At 38.9% G+C, this 16,678-nt stretch overlaps 1 protein-coding gene across 2 annotated transcripts in view; it reads left to right on the forward strand.

Annotated features, from left to right (window-relative positions):
- The window catches only part of UTRN (utrophin), a 296,332-nt gene that overhangs the window by 177,039 nt on the left and 102,615 nt on the right, over window positions 1-16,678 (forward strand). For both annotated transcript variants that reach the window (XM_065731580.1, XM_065731573.1), the window contains 2 exons: window positions 9,259-9,431; window positions 14,644-14,800. In XM_065731580.1, the coding sequence (XP_065587652.1) occupies window positions 9,259-9,431; window positions 14,644-14,800 (330 nt within the window). The remainder of the gene's footprint in view (window positions 1-9,258; window positions 9,432-14,643; window positions 14,801-16,678) is intronic.

The raw sequence follows: 16,678 nt of genomic DNA on the forward strand, positions 1-16,678 counted from the left end.
ACATTGAGCAATATGTGGGTAAAATAAGATCTGCAGTTGTTGCAGAATTAACTACTGCAGCATTCACAACTGGGCTTTTTGCTTCCATAAGCAGTGGGTTACATTTAGACAGCCTGACATTACCCATCAGCAAGGCAGCAGGATTCTTGTTCTCTGTTCTTTGCTTGGGAAACTTTTCTCTGTTTAGTTTGCAAGCACTTCTGCAGTTTGCAAAATGCACCCATGCAAATCATACAGGCATGCTGCAAAGTACAAATAAAATGAAAATCCTGCCACTGCCAGTAAACTTTTCAAGTTTAATTCTTAAAACTACGACCATACTAACTAGATCAGTATAATCCTCTAGATGAGAATAATGTTGAAGACAATTTTGTCATTAGTGACTTTACTGGCACTTCAAATGACAGTTCAGTGAATTAAAAAGAAAGTAGAAGTAGCACATGATTTCCATATGGTCATAGGAGTAACACTTGTACCAGATTTTGCTAAGGGTTGGATGGTTTGCTTCTAACTACAGATTTTCTTACTTGCTGGCAACTATTGCTGAGGCTTTTTTTCTTTTCCCTGGCAGTTGAGTAATATGTGGTTGTACGGAAAACATTAGTAGCTTAAATAGGCCTTCTCATGCACACACACTGTTTCGAGTGGGAATGCTTTAAAACGGAGTGATTTCCTAGTAGCCAGCCTCCAGGTGTCAGGTTTCCCACTGAAAGGCCAGCGAAGGCCTCATACAAAAACAATCTGCATATGGTGAGTCCTGGGTAACGAGGGAGCTGTGGAGGCTTTCTGGAGTGCCTTTTGCTTTTACAGCTTTTACAGTCTGTTTAGCGACAAAATAGGCACTCTTCCCTTTGATAGGAAGGGAGAGGGGTGAGCGAGGAGAGATGCATGAGGATTTGTGTTCCCAGGGCATTGCAGAGGTGGCTTTGCATTGGGGAGGCCTCGGGGAAGAGGGAGTGTGCTTGGCTATGAGCAGCACCAGGGTTGGTGGAAGGGAGGATGCTCATTAAAATAATAAACAAACGCTGGAAATAGATCACTGCACGGCTGCCAGAGCCACCAGGACCAAAGGAGGATATCCCCAGTGAAGGCTTTGGGGGTTTTAGTGTGATCCCTTGCTGGAGATGTTTTCTCTTGCTTTGATGTAATGAAGAATGTGATTTTTAAGCTTTTTTTTAATGGGCCTTAGCTGTTCTGTGGTGCAGCATCCCCCTGGCAAAGTGGAGCAGGTCAGTGGTGGAGGCTTGGAGGTGGTGTAGCCATTACCATCACAGTATCTTGCTGGGGACTGGCTGCAAGGAAGGCTGAGTGGAGTGAGGAGAAGTGGCCTCCTGCCAGGTCCTGAGCTGAAGCGTGCCTCATCTCAGTTCTTCTCTGAAGAGCCTGCTTCTGGTGCTTCCTATAAGCAGAAGTTTCTCTGGAGATCTTTTTTACTTGAGAGGAGCAACATGGAAGCAATTGATCCTCCTCCCTACTCCCTGCACTCACCAGCAGAGCTCAGCATGTGCTCAGCAGCTCTTGCTCAGGGTGACTGAGACCAAACATCAAGCCGTCAAGGCCTTCAAGGAAGCCCTTGGAGCTCACGCAGCATTTCTGAGGTGAGCTGAAGATAGTCCTGGCCCGGACGCCATTTCTAACTGACTCGCAGATCCCCGAGGCCCATGTGACCCGGCTGACCTCACAACGATCGTCACGTGACCCGGGGGGCTGTTACCATGGTACTCTGTAAACTTCCCCCGAGGGGAGTGTAGCCAGCAACTGCAGGTCAGCAACTTCCAGAGAGATTTGAGACAGATTAGGCTGAAAAAGAAACTTTGTAGAAGCTATAGATGTATCTTGGAAGACCGGCCAGGACAACGTAGGCTTCGAGGGATGTTTGATCATGATCGGCCTGAATTTCAGCTTATGTGAGCTGCTGATTAAATTTGAAAAGGTATGATATGCAAGGTTTCTTCATATACTTGGCTATGCCTTTGAAAAACATGTAGTAGAAAGGACAGATGCCTGTTTAACTTGGGAGTTTTTATGTTTTGCTGTTAAGGTCTTCATAGGACCCACCTGAGAAAATCTAATGCTTCTTTCTTTCCCATTCCAGGTTCTGCAGACTTAGTTTAGAGTGTTTGCTTTGACTGTAATCATCTTAACTTTTTTTAAAGGAAATGATAGAGAAATTTGGCCTTTGTGAAGCTGAGAGTAGAGGGGAGCTTTCCATGATGCTTGTGACCTTACTTCACCATTGACATAAAGTGCTCCATGAATTACTATTACAGTTGAATGTTATCATAGTGAAATAACATTTCATGATGGCTTTTATCAGTACAACAACATTCCATAAGTGTGACACTTATCTCATTTCATCTATTCTACTTTTATTCAGCTAGTTACCAGGAAGTTTGGTAGCAATGATGCTGAGAGGCAGGAGGCTTGGGTTTGTGGTGATGACATTGATTAGTGAGAGACACAAGGCTTCTCAGAAGCAGATTGCTTTCATTTAGTTGACAACACTTCTGATGAAACCTGGATCATACATTTGCAGCAATCTTCAGCTTGGCTTTACATATCTATCTATCTATATACATATGCACACGCATACACATATACATACACAGAAACAAATATATAAAAATAGTATACAGGCACACAATCTTCCTGAGGTCATGCAAGACTGAAGTCTTTACCAAAGTATGTGGTACTTCATTTACAGATTAAGATTAAAGAAGTTGTGATCACAAAGCCCAAGTGCAGATTACAAAGAATGATTCTGTGGCTTAAAGATCAAAATTTTTAGTGTAGTATTTTAATCAATTCAGCACTGACCACATGAACAATGGTTTAATGGATATTACTAATAGAACCTAGATGTTTCATAAAACAAAATCAAGTTACAGTTTGGGTTTGTTTTTTTTTTCCCTGTTTTGTGTTTGTTGTATTGATTTTGGTTTATTTCAGAATGGTGACAAACCTGTGCCTTCAGATTTTGTGTGCTTTTCTTTTTGTTTGTTTGTTTCATACAGAAACAAACTTTGGAGGTAATGAGACAGATACTGTTCAGTATCCACCAACATTACTTTTTTTTCCCAGAAGTAGCTGTAAATAACAGATGACAACATTTGTGACAATGTGGAACACTGTTGCTTCTCTTTCCCAGTCTCTCAGCTGGGTTTCTGTGTTCTCTTGTAGTTGATGTTCTTAACCTTTAAAGTCTAAGATGCATACTGGAGTCTTTGAGATCCTTCATGACATGGTAAAGACAGGAGTTTAGAAACCAGTGTTTCTGATCATTTTTTGGCTTATACAAACCTTGGCATTTGCAAATTCCATGTTCTCCCATGTGATTTGAGTCTTTGTTTTCAAAATTTGTCCTGTTTGTTTTTAAATTGATTTTTTTGTAGGAATTATCAATGAATGTGTAACTTACAGATCTCAAAGCTCCCATAGTTTCTCACTTTAACCTTACTGTGTCATTTTGGTGTCTTGTGGTTAAGTTTGTAAGGTGCTGTAGGAGGATGCTTTGTCATGGGAGAAGAAAGTTAACATTTTAATTGGTGAATTTCAATCTCAAATTCTAATCTGTGCTTATTGAGCAATTATTTTATTTTATTTTGAGCAAATTCCTTTCCTTCCCCCCACTTCATTTCTCGCTCTCACGATTCCCACACACCCATCCTGTTCTTTCTTATTAAGGACTTTTCTGCTAGGAGAAACACCATTATGACAGTGATCCTGGCTGCTTTTAACTTTCTGGATTTGTTAATACATGTTGTAAGGAGAGAATTATGAGTGCTGTTTGTGGTCATAATGCAAAATCCAGATGGCATTTGTAGAAGTTTGCATGTCACTCCCTATGCAAAAGCAGAGTTACATTACACTTGAGTGGGCGGCGCCTACTTGGCTTCACTCAGTCTCAATTAAATGACTACTGGAATTAGTATTAGTGGATTTATGATGCTCCTCAGATGTTCAGTCAGTACCATGTGATGGAGCCACACAGGTTGTCAAATGCGTGCTTGGCTTTCTCAGCACATAAGTGCATCAGTATTCTTGCAGTGAAATGAAATCTTACCCACACCACGTGATACCTGTTAAGGTATTATCTGTTAATTTAAGTAGAGGTTGAATCAGCTTTTTGGAAACTTGAAGCTGTTTTGCAAAGTTTTTTGTAGTACGAACATGTGAAATTAGATGTAAAAATATCCCAGAAAAGCTTTTTCCTTCAAGGTTTCTTTTTGCCCTGAAATATCTAACAGTTAGAGCAGCAATTGAGTTTCTGTTCTGTCTAAAGCCGATTACTTTTCTAAATTGCTTTGAACTTACACTCTAGTCACAATGGCTGTAGTGATAGGCAGTGTGGTCTCCATATGATGTCTTGGAGAGGTTTAATCGTCAATATATATGCTTCTGCCGCTGGTGGATTTATGGTAATGGCAGTTCTGCCCAAGGGTTCTGCATGTGTACTGCTCTTCTGAATGTGAATTCGTTACAAAATGATTGCTTGAAGGCAGACTGCCACTGCAGGCCACTGATACAGCAGATGGGATGAGCCTTTCTAAAGTTACAACTTCAGAATTCTTCTAAAACCGGAGGAGTGGCTCTGCATTAGATGAATGCCTGCATTCTTCGGAGACATGTTTTCCTTTTTTTTCAGTGTTCTTAACTCCTTTTGCGAGAGCATCCCTCTCTTGCACCCTCAACATTGCAAGGAACAGAGCAACAAAATTCCCATTTCTCCTTCTTAATGGACACTTTCATATGCGCATATCATGCCCTAATTCCTGCTCCTTCCTTAAGAGCTACTGCAAATAAAAAGCTCTGAGAGGAGCAAAGAATAAAGGGAACATCTGACACAGCAGTGTACCCAACTGCAGTTGGCAGCAGCAGGTAAAACATATTTGCTTCAATATACAGTCTGCTATTAAAAAAAAAAAAAAAAAAAAACCACATAAAAAATAATCCATTCCCCTGCCACTTGCTGTGACACCTCAATGAAAGATGTTCTGGCTGATGTCTGTGGCATACAGTTACGTCCTTTGGTTGGCACTGACGTTTTGCTTTCCAGCTGTTCCAGCTGGAAGAGTTTTCTGCAGATACTTTGAGCAGTCATCACTTTTAAAGGTCAGAAATAAAGGAGGTAAATGCAGCATTTCTGTAACTCTGTCTTTGCTGGCTTGTTCTCTGCCAGTGAAGGAAATGGACAGTCATTCTTGAGGGACTTTCCCTGTACCAGAACCAAGTCTGCTGTCCTGTTGTAGTCATGAACATGATTTGTATTGGATGGAAGAAGCACAAAACTGTCCTGACTGAATAGCCCAGGGGTCTCATTTTTAGGGGAAAATGCAGTTTCAAGCTATTTTTCATTTATGAGTAGTGAACTTCAGCCCTACCAGCTCCTCTTAAGATCTTCATGTAGTTCAAAAGCCACAGCAATTTGCTGTGTGTGTGTTCTGTGGCTTGTACATAGATGACTATTTTTAATACCTTATGTGCCCACAAATTTTGCTTTCAATTGAAAGGCTCTGAGCCTTTAAAGAGGGAGTGTTTTGCCTCTGTTAATGGTGATGTTCTAGTGAAGATGGTATAAACAAGTAAAATGAGAAAAAAATGTGAGTGGAATATACTTAAAACCCACAGGAGGTTTCAGAGTGAATTAGAAAGCCCCGTGGTCTTGTCATTCAGAAAAAAAGGTGCTGGAATGCCTGTTATCATGGGACTGCTGTACTTTCCAAAGGACAATTATTTCTACTGCTGTACTTTTGAAAGTATCAAAGTATCCCTGCTATTCTTGGGGGGGGAGGGGGGGAATATAAAGCTTGATAGCTGGTTAAACCTAAGGTTGGATTTGCATTGTTTGGATCTGTTTGAGACTGTCATGTGTTTTCTTCTACCCTGGGCAGGTTGATATTATGTGCCTTTGGGCTGTTGCAGTAGCTGCTTCAGCTGGAGTCAGCTACATCTTTGGGTCCTTTTCAGAATTGCCATCTATAATGTTACTGAGTCTCTGATGCCTTACTTGTATGTTCTTTGAGAAGATTCAGTTCTGTCATGTGTGTTAATGTGATATTTTGATTGAAACTGAAGCAGGAAGTGTAGGCTCCTTTTTACGGAGACAAAATTTAGAATTAGACCCAAGCATAAAATGAAGGCTTGAATCCTTGAGGTAAATCATTTGCTCTAAAGTGGCAAGAGGAAGAGAATAAAAAGAATCTAAGTTTCAGACTAGAGATGAGGGGATTTGGAATTCACCAGTCCTAACTGCAAAACACATGCAGCAGTTTGATCTTGTTTCTTAAGTGGAATTTAAATAAATTGGTAATCCTCTAATACCCTGTCTGGGTAAAGTAGATTGTCAGCCTTGTTATTTCTTCTATCTTTCGAAACTTGCACCTTGACTTATATATAGGATGAGCTGTATCCTCAGAGAGCTTTGTTTTAATTTTGGACAGTTCAACACTTGTGTGTGTAAATAGGTCTGCTGACCTCATACCAGTAAATTATCAAGCAGTTTAACAGGCACGTGCATATAAATATTTGCAGAGTAAACAAAATATTACGTTAAAGAATTGCTTCTTGACTTCAAAAAACTCAGTTGATAAAGCTCTGTAACAGCAGATTAAGAACTATAAACTTCTGGCTTAAAAATGTTTTCTCTATTTGCAGTGTATTTCCTTTGGTTGTTTCTTTTTACCTTTTTTTTTTCCTTGTTTTTGCACACCTAAGGAGAGAATTCTTGCCTGGATCTTCTCTGCTTCAGTGGGCTAAGACTGTTTCACAGTTGTGTGCCCCTCTTTTTGGCAAAAACAACATAAGTTCATTTCCTCTTCTCCTGCGTTCTGCAGTTCATTGCCCCTGTGACTCTGGTCTAGATAGGGGAGCTTGTGTGTGTATTTACAGGGAAGTGTTTATAATGCACTGAAAAACAGAGTTAATCCTAGTTAGAGCCTACGCAGTGCTAATCAACTTTTTTCATCCTCTGCCACAGTCAAAGATGAGAAATGTGGTGATTCAGTGACCAAGAAAAAGGCATGAGTAAGTTAACAGTGAATAGGGGAGGTTGCTATAATTGGTAGTGATCCTGGGACAAGGTGGGAGCCCATCCTTGTTAGTTCCAACAGAGGAAAATACTTGAAAGAAAAGAAGTCTTCAAGCTCTTTTTAATGTCACTGTTGGGAGTTGGTGAAGTTTAATGTCCATGTTTTGTCGATACCTGTCTTTTACTTCCTTACAGGACCTCCGTGTGCATACTTCTTTTCTTTTTCCCTTTCTCTTTTTGAGGGCTGTGTTACACTGGAGTTCCTTGACCTTAACATCAGTCCTGTTTGTTTGTTCATCAGCTGGCACTGCTTTTTCTTCATGCAAAATTGAAGCCAGAATAGTAGGGAAGCAAAGTTGATTCATTGAACTGAACGGTTATAACGTGACCATCATAGTTGAGACTCAGAGATGTAACAGCAGATTTACCATGCCTTAACAAGTGTAACACAGTGATTGGCAAATGCAAGAATAAAACCTATTTTGAATGAAGCATTAGTTTGAACTACTAAGCATGCATAGTTAAGTGTCCACTCAAACGTAACCAAAGCTAGAATGTTTTATGTCATTTCTCAGTAGTGTTTGAGTGAGTTTTATAATGATGGAATGGAAGTTTAAAGGTCAGTTGGTGATGTAACTTTAGAGAGGCATAGAAATGGATTTGATGTGGTTAGGCTTCTGCAGTACAGATTAGTGTGCTCTTAAAATTGACTCTTTTGTTTCCTGCTGTTTGGACTTTGCTGGTTTTCAGAGAGTCTCCTTGCATGTTGGAATTGTAAGGTCAGGAGCTGCAAATGTCTTCAGATACGGATCTGATTTGTTTAACTTATGACTGTGCTGTCTTGTGTTATTGATGGTGTTTTTTATCATCATGGATCAAAGACAGCAAAAATGTCTTTTTACCTGTCTTTTAATGAGGAAAATCAGAGTAAAGAATTCATCCAAAGTGGCATAGAGTAGCTCTATTAAGGAGCTGGAGCTTTACTTACACATCCCCGCCTGCTCGTCTATCTCCTTCTCACGTCTTTCACTCCCTGTCTCTCCCTCCCTACCTCCAGCTGCATCCTTACTTTTTTTCATTTTCTCTAACTAATGAAGGCTTTCACGTTGTCTTAGATTCATAGATATTTTTCCACTGCTTCCAGCCATTATAAAAGGCAGGATGGGGAGGTACAAGGATCCTCTCCTCTCATGCCTCTGGGAAGAGATGAAAAATACTGAGGATTTGTCTCCAGTTAAAAAAATAAAAATCTTTAAAGGATTTCAGTTACTGAATTACTTCCTTTGCCAAAGAAGTTAATATACATCTGCATCAGGTTTCTGTTACAGTCTGCTGGTTAATTCACTTGAGACAACTAGCATACCTGGCTTTCACACATTCACGTTTCCTAATGTACACATAGATGTACGGATGCTGGAAAGCATTGATAGTGAGATGTGAGATTTTGTCTGAAACCATTATAATGTGTTTTAAGTATACTACTGTGCTTGGTTAGATGGAGACATCTGTAATGTGTTTCTTGAGGCAGATGGTGAACAAAATTGTTTAATTTCAGATGGTAGGAGAAATAAGCTGAACTGAAATTGGAAGCACTTCTCTTTTCAGTATTTAGTACAAAAATCAGGTTATAATACACCCTGTTTATGTCTCTATGTGTTGTAGGACAAGGTATGCAATTGTAAAAACAGGATTGCAGTAGCTATAGTCATTTAGATGCAGTTTAGGGCCATCATTTTTAGTTTAAAACTTTCGTTGTTTATGGCTCCAAATGCTGTATAGAGTTCTATTTCCATTAGAATTTGAGTTTTATTCCATTGATCTGTGTAAAGTCTCTGCAATATTTGATTTCAAAGAAGAAAGAGACAGCACAGGTAAGGGTGCAGCTGTGTAACGTCTGAGCAGGAAAAGGTTTTCAGTACATTTGCACTTGTGGATGTACGTGGAAAACAAGAAACAATTACCTCCCTTAGTACAAAAAAGTGCAGAGAATGTATTGTTTATAGTTACAAATACTGTTTCAGAGTTGAGGATAACTTTCAGACTCCTTTTATCACACATTAAAAAGCTCAGCCTTTTATAGTGCTGTTAATAGACTTGCAGGTTTTCCTCTCTGCATCTCAAAGAAAGTCAGACTACGTGCTCTGTCCTAGTGGGTAAGAATACTAATGGGAATAAGCTCTCCTTTTATTTAGAGAACTAAGATGTCTGGACTTTTCTTGTTGATATTCCAGGACATCCAGGCAGAGATTGATGCCCACAATGACGTCTTTAAAAGCATTGATGGAAACAGACAGAAAATGGTGAAAGCCTTGGGAAACTCTGAGGAAGCTGCCCTCCTCCAGCACCGACTTGATGACATGAACCAGCGCTGGAATGACCTGAAGGTGAAGTCAGCTAACATCAGGTAAGTAATTAAACATCATGACATAAATGGAGCAGAGTTACAGCGTTCTAAAAGACTGGAGAAATTTGATCACAGCATTGAAGTGAAATCTCTGTCTTCTGTAATGCACCCCTGAGCACTAATATGAAGATTTGGCATACTGACTCACCATGCAGGCTTGTTTTTCTTTCTCCAGAGCTGTGCAGTGGTAACTTGCTAATCTGTGCTTCATTTTCCAAAACATGCTGAATCTTTCCTTATTTTAAATTCGTAGCAATGCCAATGAAGTCATTCTGTGATGCTACAATTATCTGAAGAGAAATCAGGGCTTTGTTTTTACCACTGAAGGGGATACTTTGATAGGATTTGCATCTTAAGTATCTTCATCTGTAATGACAGTAGATTTTTTGATTGCTGCTCTTCAATTAAGAAATATTTTAAAATACGTATTAGTCAATCCATTTACAATTTTTGACCCTATCAATGCCAAACTTGCTGTCTGTCCAAGTGTATTAATTGTAAAAATCTTTATTATATCATTTGAGAAGAAGATATTACCATATTCATTAATGTGAATAAAGCTCTCCATTAATTTTAATTACAAATAAAAGTTTTACTGGAGCTTTTAATCACCACTGCTTCCTTGTTGGTTACAGGAGACTGTTCTTTAATAGAATGGGAAAATGTTAAGCATTCATGTGAATTTTCTAAAAGACAGAAAAATGCACTGAGTTTTCAATTCAGGCACCAGAGTTTGGGAGAGCGAGATAGAAGGAGGAAAGGTGACATTTACTTCTCATCTCCACTTACCCCATCACCAGCTAGCTAAACAGTTAATTGGAACTGATGGGATTGGCTGGGTAGAAGCCAGTAGGCAGAGCTTGAACCAGAGGAACTGAAAAACATGGCTTGAAGGAATGCAGAGGCTGTAAGAGCTATTAAACTTGGGCTGTTATGAACTGTAATCACATATAGGTCAACGTGAGAGAGAGAATGAGAACAAAACATGATGATAAGTTAACAAGTTAGTCAGCAGCTGCAAGTTCTAGCAAGGGCAATCCAGTTGATTGGACTTTTCTGGTGTTTCATAATTTGGAGAGAAATCGGTAGCCAGTAGTGGCCTTCAACCAATACATAATGGCCAGTTGTTTAGTTCCAAGGTAGGGAAAGCAATTGCACAGTGAATACTCAAAAAAGGTAGATCGTTGTTCAGAAAAGTGGGTGTTCTGTGTTTTCTCTTTTGCGTAGGTATGGAACATGCATCTCTCTGAGCAGTATTAACGTTCGCACTGTGTACATTATTACTCTGCTAATATCTGCGATGCTGCAGGGCCACGTATCAGTGAACTACAAGTAGAAAGCAAGCAGGAAAGAGAATAGCAGAGCAAACAGAAATGAATTAACCTTTTGAATCTGTCTCCTCTGAAAGAAGTGTAGTATGTCTGAGTTGGTGTATTTTACCCTGTTCGACTGCAGTTACTATCTCCCTCAAGAATGATGAAAGCCTTTTCAGGGAAGTAACAGCACCTGAAACGAACATGAAATCAGTGTGTTGATCTGTCTGTTTGCCTTCAAATTCTATTTTCTTGGTGTGCCTTATTTCAAGGACAAATTAGAGAGCAAAACTATGGAGACATCTTGTGAGAACAAAATATAACTGTCTTATGGGGTAGGGCTGATGATTGGAAAATGTGATTTTTTTTTTTAAATGGGTTTTAATTTGAGATATTTCTTCTAAATTAAGGTGTATCTATAAGTTTTTTAAAATGTTTTCAGCTATTCTGATTACGATGATTTTAAATTGCTGAAAGTACATCTCTCTCTTAGGGATAGTGTGAGGCTTTCTGCATTGTTTCAGCCCACAGAGCTGATTGATGGTGCTCGTTGCTGCACTGACCTCAGTTCCCTGCTGCTGGAACTAAGGGGAGTTCCTCATTAAAAAAGCAGAACTCTTGTGACATATTTTTAAGTGCATGGAAATCAGTTTAAAACTGCACTTGTAGTGACTGAGACACCACCCTGAGAGGACTGTGCTTCTCCATTAAATTACTCATAAACTTGTTCATGCTTCTTTCTTTTTCTCTCTGTCATGTTGTGCTCCCAGGAGGAAAACGAAGTTGCATGTTTGCCTTTTGAAGCCAAATTCTTAAGAGACTGTTTTCTTCTTGGGTGGGAGGGGATCAGCACTGTGGGGAGGGCAGAGGTAAAAATATGGGAGAAACAGGGAAGGATTCTCTATATTTAGACCACCCACCAGATATTTTTATTCCATGTGTTCTTTTGTTGCTCAGCAGGAGAAGTGATACCTAAATAGCAGAAACAAAAGCTGAAGAGGTCTCCAGCTGGGGAAGAAGCCTCTCAGGGCCAACAAAAGGGAGGTTGTGTCCCAGTTGCTGCTCTTCTGCAAGTTCTTATCCAGCTTAAGCAGAGAGAACTTGTTATTTAAGATTGCTCTCTCTTGCCTTTTTTTTTTCTTTCAGTCTCAACCAACATTCCCATAGGAGTGTTTCTGATGGTGTCTGATGCTGTGATATATTTTTGCTCCAACCAGTACTCAGAATAAAACAGTTGTCTATAACCTGTATTTTTATTAGAGCGGATTTTAAGCCACCATTTGACCTAGCAGACTATTTACTGATAAAAGTACTAACTCAAAAACAAGAGCAGAAATCCTCCATGAACATGGGGAAGGCCCAGAAACAATCCAAAACTTCAGCATAGTTTACTGGCTCTAGATCTGGCTAAATACAGCATTAAACTTTACATTGAAATAGAAATTGGGGCATATTTAGGCTCATTTGTTCCTGTGTAGCGAGCGTTTGCTTTGAATAGGTTATACTGAACATATGGCTTCTTGCTCCTCCAGAGGATTGAATACTTGTGACTGCTTTCCAACTGCTACTTGCATGTTGCTTTTATGTTGAGTATTGCTTCTGATGAGATTAGAAGTGTAACAGGAAAAGTCTAGGCTGATGTGATGTTTTCCCATGTTTTTCTTAACTTCTAACATTTCCGGAGAGATGTTAGCTTGCTTTGTGTTTAGAGAGAGGGATTTTTATGCCCTGTTAGTGCAGTCTCTCTCTTCTCTTCCCCCTGACCCTTACTACTGTGCCCCAACAAGTTTAGCTGGTCCTGGACTTGGAAACTGTGTCTTAGTGATGTTTTGTACAGTCATTATATTTGAATGTACGTTGACACTCAGCAGTAGTAAATTGTGATGCATTTAATTTAGTATTGTATTCCACGTTTTTCATATTAATACCACATTATTTTTTCCACTACTAATATTGTTGCAGTGTTATGTTAAATTAAGGGGTCCACCCTTAAAGTGTCATTGAGCTAGAGACAGGGGTTTCTTTCTCCTTACAAAATTCCAAGCCATTTTATGTGCAGTAATTCTACTAAACTGAGCAGGAGCTTAGAGAATGCTGATTTTTAGAGATGGGAGCTGCTTAAAGGTACTAGATACAGTGCTAAGTCATGATGACTAGAGATTTCACTATCAGATGCACAAGAGACTATAGATTTAAACTTTTTAATTGCTAGAAATCCATGGAGATGCTTTATTTTGGTAAACAGTCTGACAGCAACGCTGTACATTCAGATGCAAGCCAACTTGGCAGTGTGTTTCCTCTGCCTGATTACTAGGGAGTGTTTCTTTGTTCACACTTAGAAAAGAGGGCTGGATCTGTTGAGTATGTAAGATGGGAGAGCAGTGTGTGTTCAGCACTTTCACAGCTTGATTTTCTGAGGGCATTTTTGGTGGGAAGTGAAGCTAGTTTTGGAAAGGAGAAAGTGAATGTATATGAATGTATATTGTATATGGACGACACCATGGTGTTGAGAGTGTGTGCAGCTGGGAGCTGCAGGTTGGATTCAGTATTGAGGGAAGGGTCTTGGTGATTACAACAGGAGAAAGCAGGAACAGTGATGAAGGAGAATTTTGCCAGTAGAGGAACACCAATAGTAGTGTTCATTTTTCCCCTTGTAGTGCTTTCCTAAATGGAATGAAGGAGAATAGCTTCCTCTTGCTAAATTTAGTTTATCCTTTAGAAGACAGGACTGTTTTCTGCACCGTCGCCGCCCCCCTCCCCCCCCCACATACACACACTCTTGGTTCCTTCAACATAGTGTCCCTGTGAGATCCCAGTGTACCAAACCCAAGTCTGCCTCAAAGTAAAGCTTGCAGATCATCACTTGATTCAATCCAATTGTTGTCATGTCAGTACCAAACATGCATTCCGATGCCATTTAAGAGGATAATACAGTAGAGGCCGGATGAATGTTTAAAGATGTGAATCAGAAAAAATAAGACAAAGCTGTGCAAAATAGAAAAGAGAAGACCCAGGAAACAGAATGGTAAAGTTCAGTTCACTCATCTGTCAGCAGCAGGGCACAAAGGTGCCGAGATAGTGTCAGACTACACTGCAAAAACTGAGCTCTCTCATTCTGTCACGTGCACGGGGAAATAAGTTGTTTACTGGTATAAACTAAGTACTTCTAGGTCTCAGATGAGTCCATAGCATAAAATGACTGGAATAAAAGAAAGGTTGCTGGCCCTTATCAAAGATTTCGTGCAGCTGTGAAGGCACTGCAGGAAGAAGCCATCAGGTCAATGTATTTTTGAATATGAGAGAAGGGGAGGATAATGTGCAATTTGGGGATTTTGTTGATTTAACTGGGTGGCAGATTTACTCTATATTAATTCTCTCATAATGCATCTACTGAAGGTGATGTATTAAATAATCTTTGCCACTAATGCATTCAGCAGCACAGCTAATTTACTGCTGATGACTGCTGGGAGAGTTTGTTGCTCTTGATGCTGGAGATCCAAGGTCTTGTTGTGAAAGTTCAGTTTGGTGGTGCCCTCACTGACAAAATGAGGCTTGAACTTAATGTGCTGCTATGGTGGAGCTACAAAGCAGGACAGAGGATTTAAAGGTTTATAAAGGTCATATGAAGTACATATTTGTCTGCGTTCCCCCATTTTTCACCTGCTTATAATGTTCTGCTGTGCAAAATGATTCCAGGTAGAACTGCCTTTTTTTGTGTTTTGTTTTGTTTGTTTCTTTTTAACATGTCAAAGGTCCTTAGAATTATTCAAATGCTCAACTGCTTAACAACAGAAAAAAAAAACTATTATAGATAGGTAATATCTATCTGATTATTTATAACAATTTCTTGGTTTTTGTTCCTTTCAGGATATTAAATATGCTTTTATGTTGTTTCATAGGGCTCACTTGGAGGCAAGTGCAGGAAAATGGAGCCCATTACTGACATCTCTGGAAGAGTTAATCAAATGGCTAAATACAAAAGATGAAGAACTGAAAAAGCAAAAGCCCATTGGAGGGGATGTTCCAACTTTACAGCAGCAGTATGATCACTGCAAAGTAAGTTGTATAACTTTTTATAGATAGATATGTTACTGTGAATAACAGAATGAGTCAAATTTGAATATAGGAGAAGTGATGCATGCTTGATCTCAGTGTTTAATTTCTTGGAAAAAAAGACAAGTGCTTTAGATCTCTACTCCGTTTACTTTGCCACTTTCTCAGTAAAGCATAAGTGAGGTAAGTTTTTCACAATTTTATTCAAAGGATTTCTGATGTGTATGTTCAGTCCAAACACACTCTTGGTCTCCTAGTGGTTAAGTATATTTTGTCAACAAAATACGTTACATCCACATATCTTACTTTATGTAAATTGTGTGTTGCTAACTCTAATTTGTAATCAAGTTAGTACGTATTTGCCATTGGACAAATTAATTGTAATAAAGCTGATTCCATTGTACTGTCATATTTATTCTTGTGAATGGTGTAGAGAGGGAAAGAGAACAAATGTGATTTTATATAGCTAACTGCGTAACAATTATGTTCTCCCCCACCAGTGCAATAGTGGTATGTTTTCTGCTGTGATATTTAATGAGGATAAAAACTGAATTAAAAAAAAGCAAACAGAAATGCAGAAAAATACTGTGAATAACTACAGAAAAAAGTAGTATGACATGAGCAGTACTTTTGAGACTTGACTACAAAATAGTCATGTCTAAGGAATATTTCAGGAAATCTGCATAAGGTTTCCCTTAATTTAGTCTTTTAAGATACTTATTAGCATAAACTCAGGATCTTTGTTTTTTGAGAGTTCATCTCTTCCTATTCATATCCACTTAAGTCATTATGCTATGTTTGTAGGCACATCTGCTGTGAATGTTTTATAATGATCAAATGATGGATTTCTAGTGCAGAATAGCAATAAAAGGCTGGAAGAGATCCAAATATGTTTTAAAGGCGGTCAAGGGGAGGTGATAGATCTCTACCAGTCATACTCTAAAGGCTTGTTTGTGTCTCTTGCTAGATTATAGTATATGAATGCTAATAACAAGTACTGCTCTAGTGTGTCTCATTTAAAGATGTCTATTTGATTTGTAAAAAGTGCTAGATTTTTTTATGTCATTTCAAAGAGAAAGACATAGGCACAAAGATGTGGGATAGCTTATTTGGGTCAATTTTGAACTGCAGAAGTGAGAAGGAAGGAAAACTTCTAGATTGTTTAATCCTTACATATAGCTTTAAAGAATGAGAATTATTTTATTATACATTGAGGTTAACTTAATATTCTGTGTATTCGGGAGCTCTTAAAGATTATTCTTTCATGTTTCAAAAAGACAGTCCACTTGTACTATCACAAAGAGTATTGGATATAGTTGCCATAGCCCAGTATTTAATAAGATCCCCTGCACAAAGATAGTCTGTCACTTTTTTTGTACACCTATGCAGGCAACAGGTCATTATTCAATTGCAGATCTATCTCAGGGGATAACTGCACTTCTACTTTTTTCTGGTAGTTATTCTTGTAGGAACAAAAAGATTCCTGTATTTCATGTGATAATACCGTGCCACACCAAGTAAGAACTAGTAATGTGTGGTATTTCACTTTCTGTTGAACTTGCTCATTGTTGTTACCAGATACAGGGAGCTGGACTGCAGCTGTCCATTGGTTTGATTCTGCATGGCAGAGATGCACACTGTTTCTGAACAGAAACACACTTAACACAGGTTCCACACTTAAGTGATAGTTTAACTACACCAAGGTAAAAAGCTGTGATTTTTTTTTTAGTGTGGAAAGTGGAAACTGAAGGAGAAAAAAAAAAAAGATCTCTTTGTAGGTCCTCCTTCCTCTTTCTCAGCATCATTTAACATCTGGTCAAGATGTGAAATAAAAATGTGTTACAGAATTTTTTTGCCTTTTCAAAATCTACTGAATTATTT

This window comes from Cyrtonyx montezumae, unplaced genomic scaffold, assembly GCF_038088225.1.
Source record: "Cyrtonyx montezumae isolate F1298 unplaced genomic scaffold, pur_monq_1.0 scaffold_0, whole genome shotgun sequence".
Taxonomy (NCBI): Eukaryota; Metazoa; Chordata; class Aves; order Galliformes; family Odontophoridae; genus Cyrtonyx; species Cyrtonyx montezumae.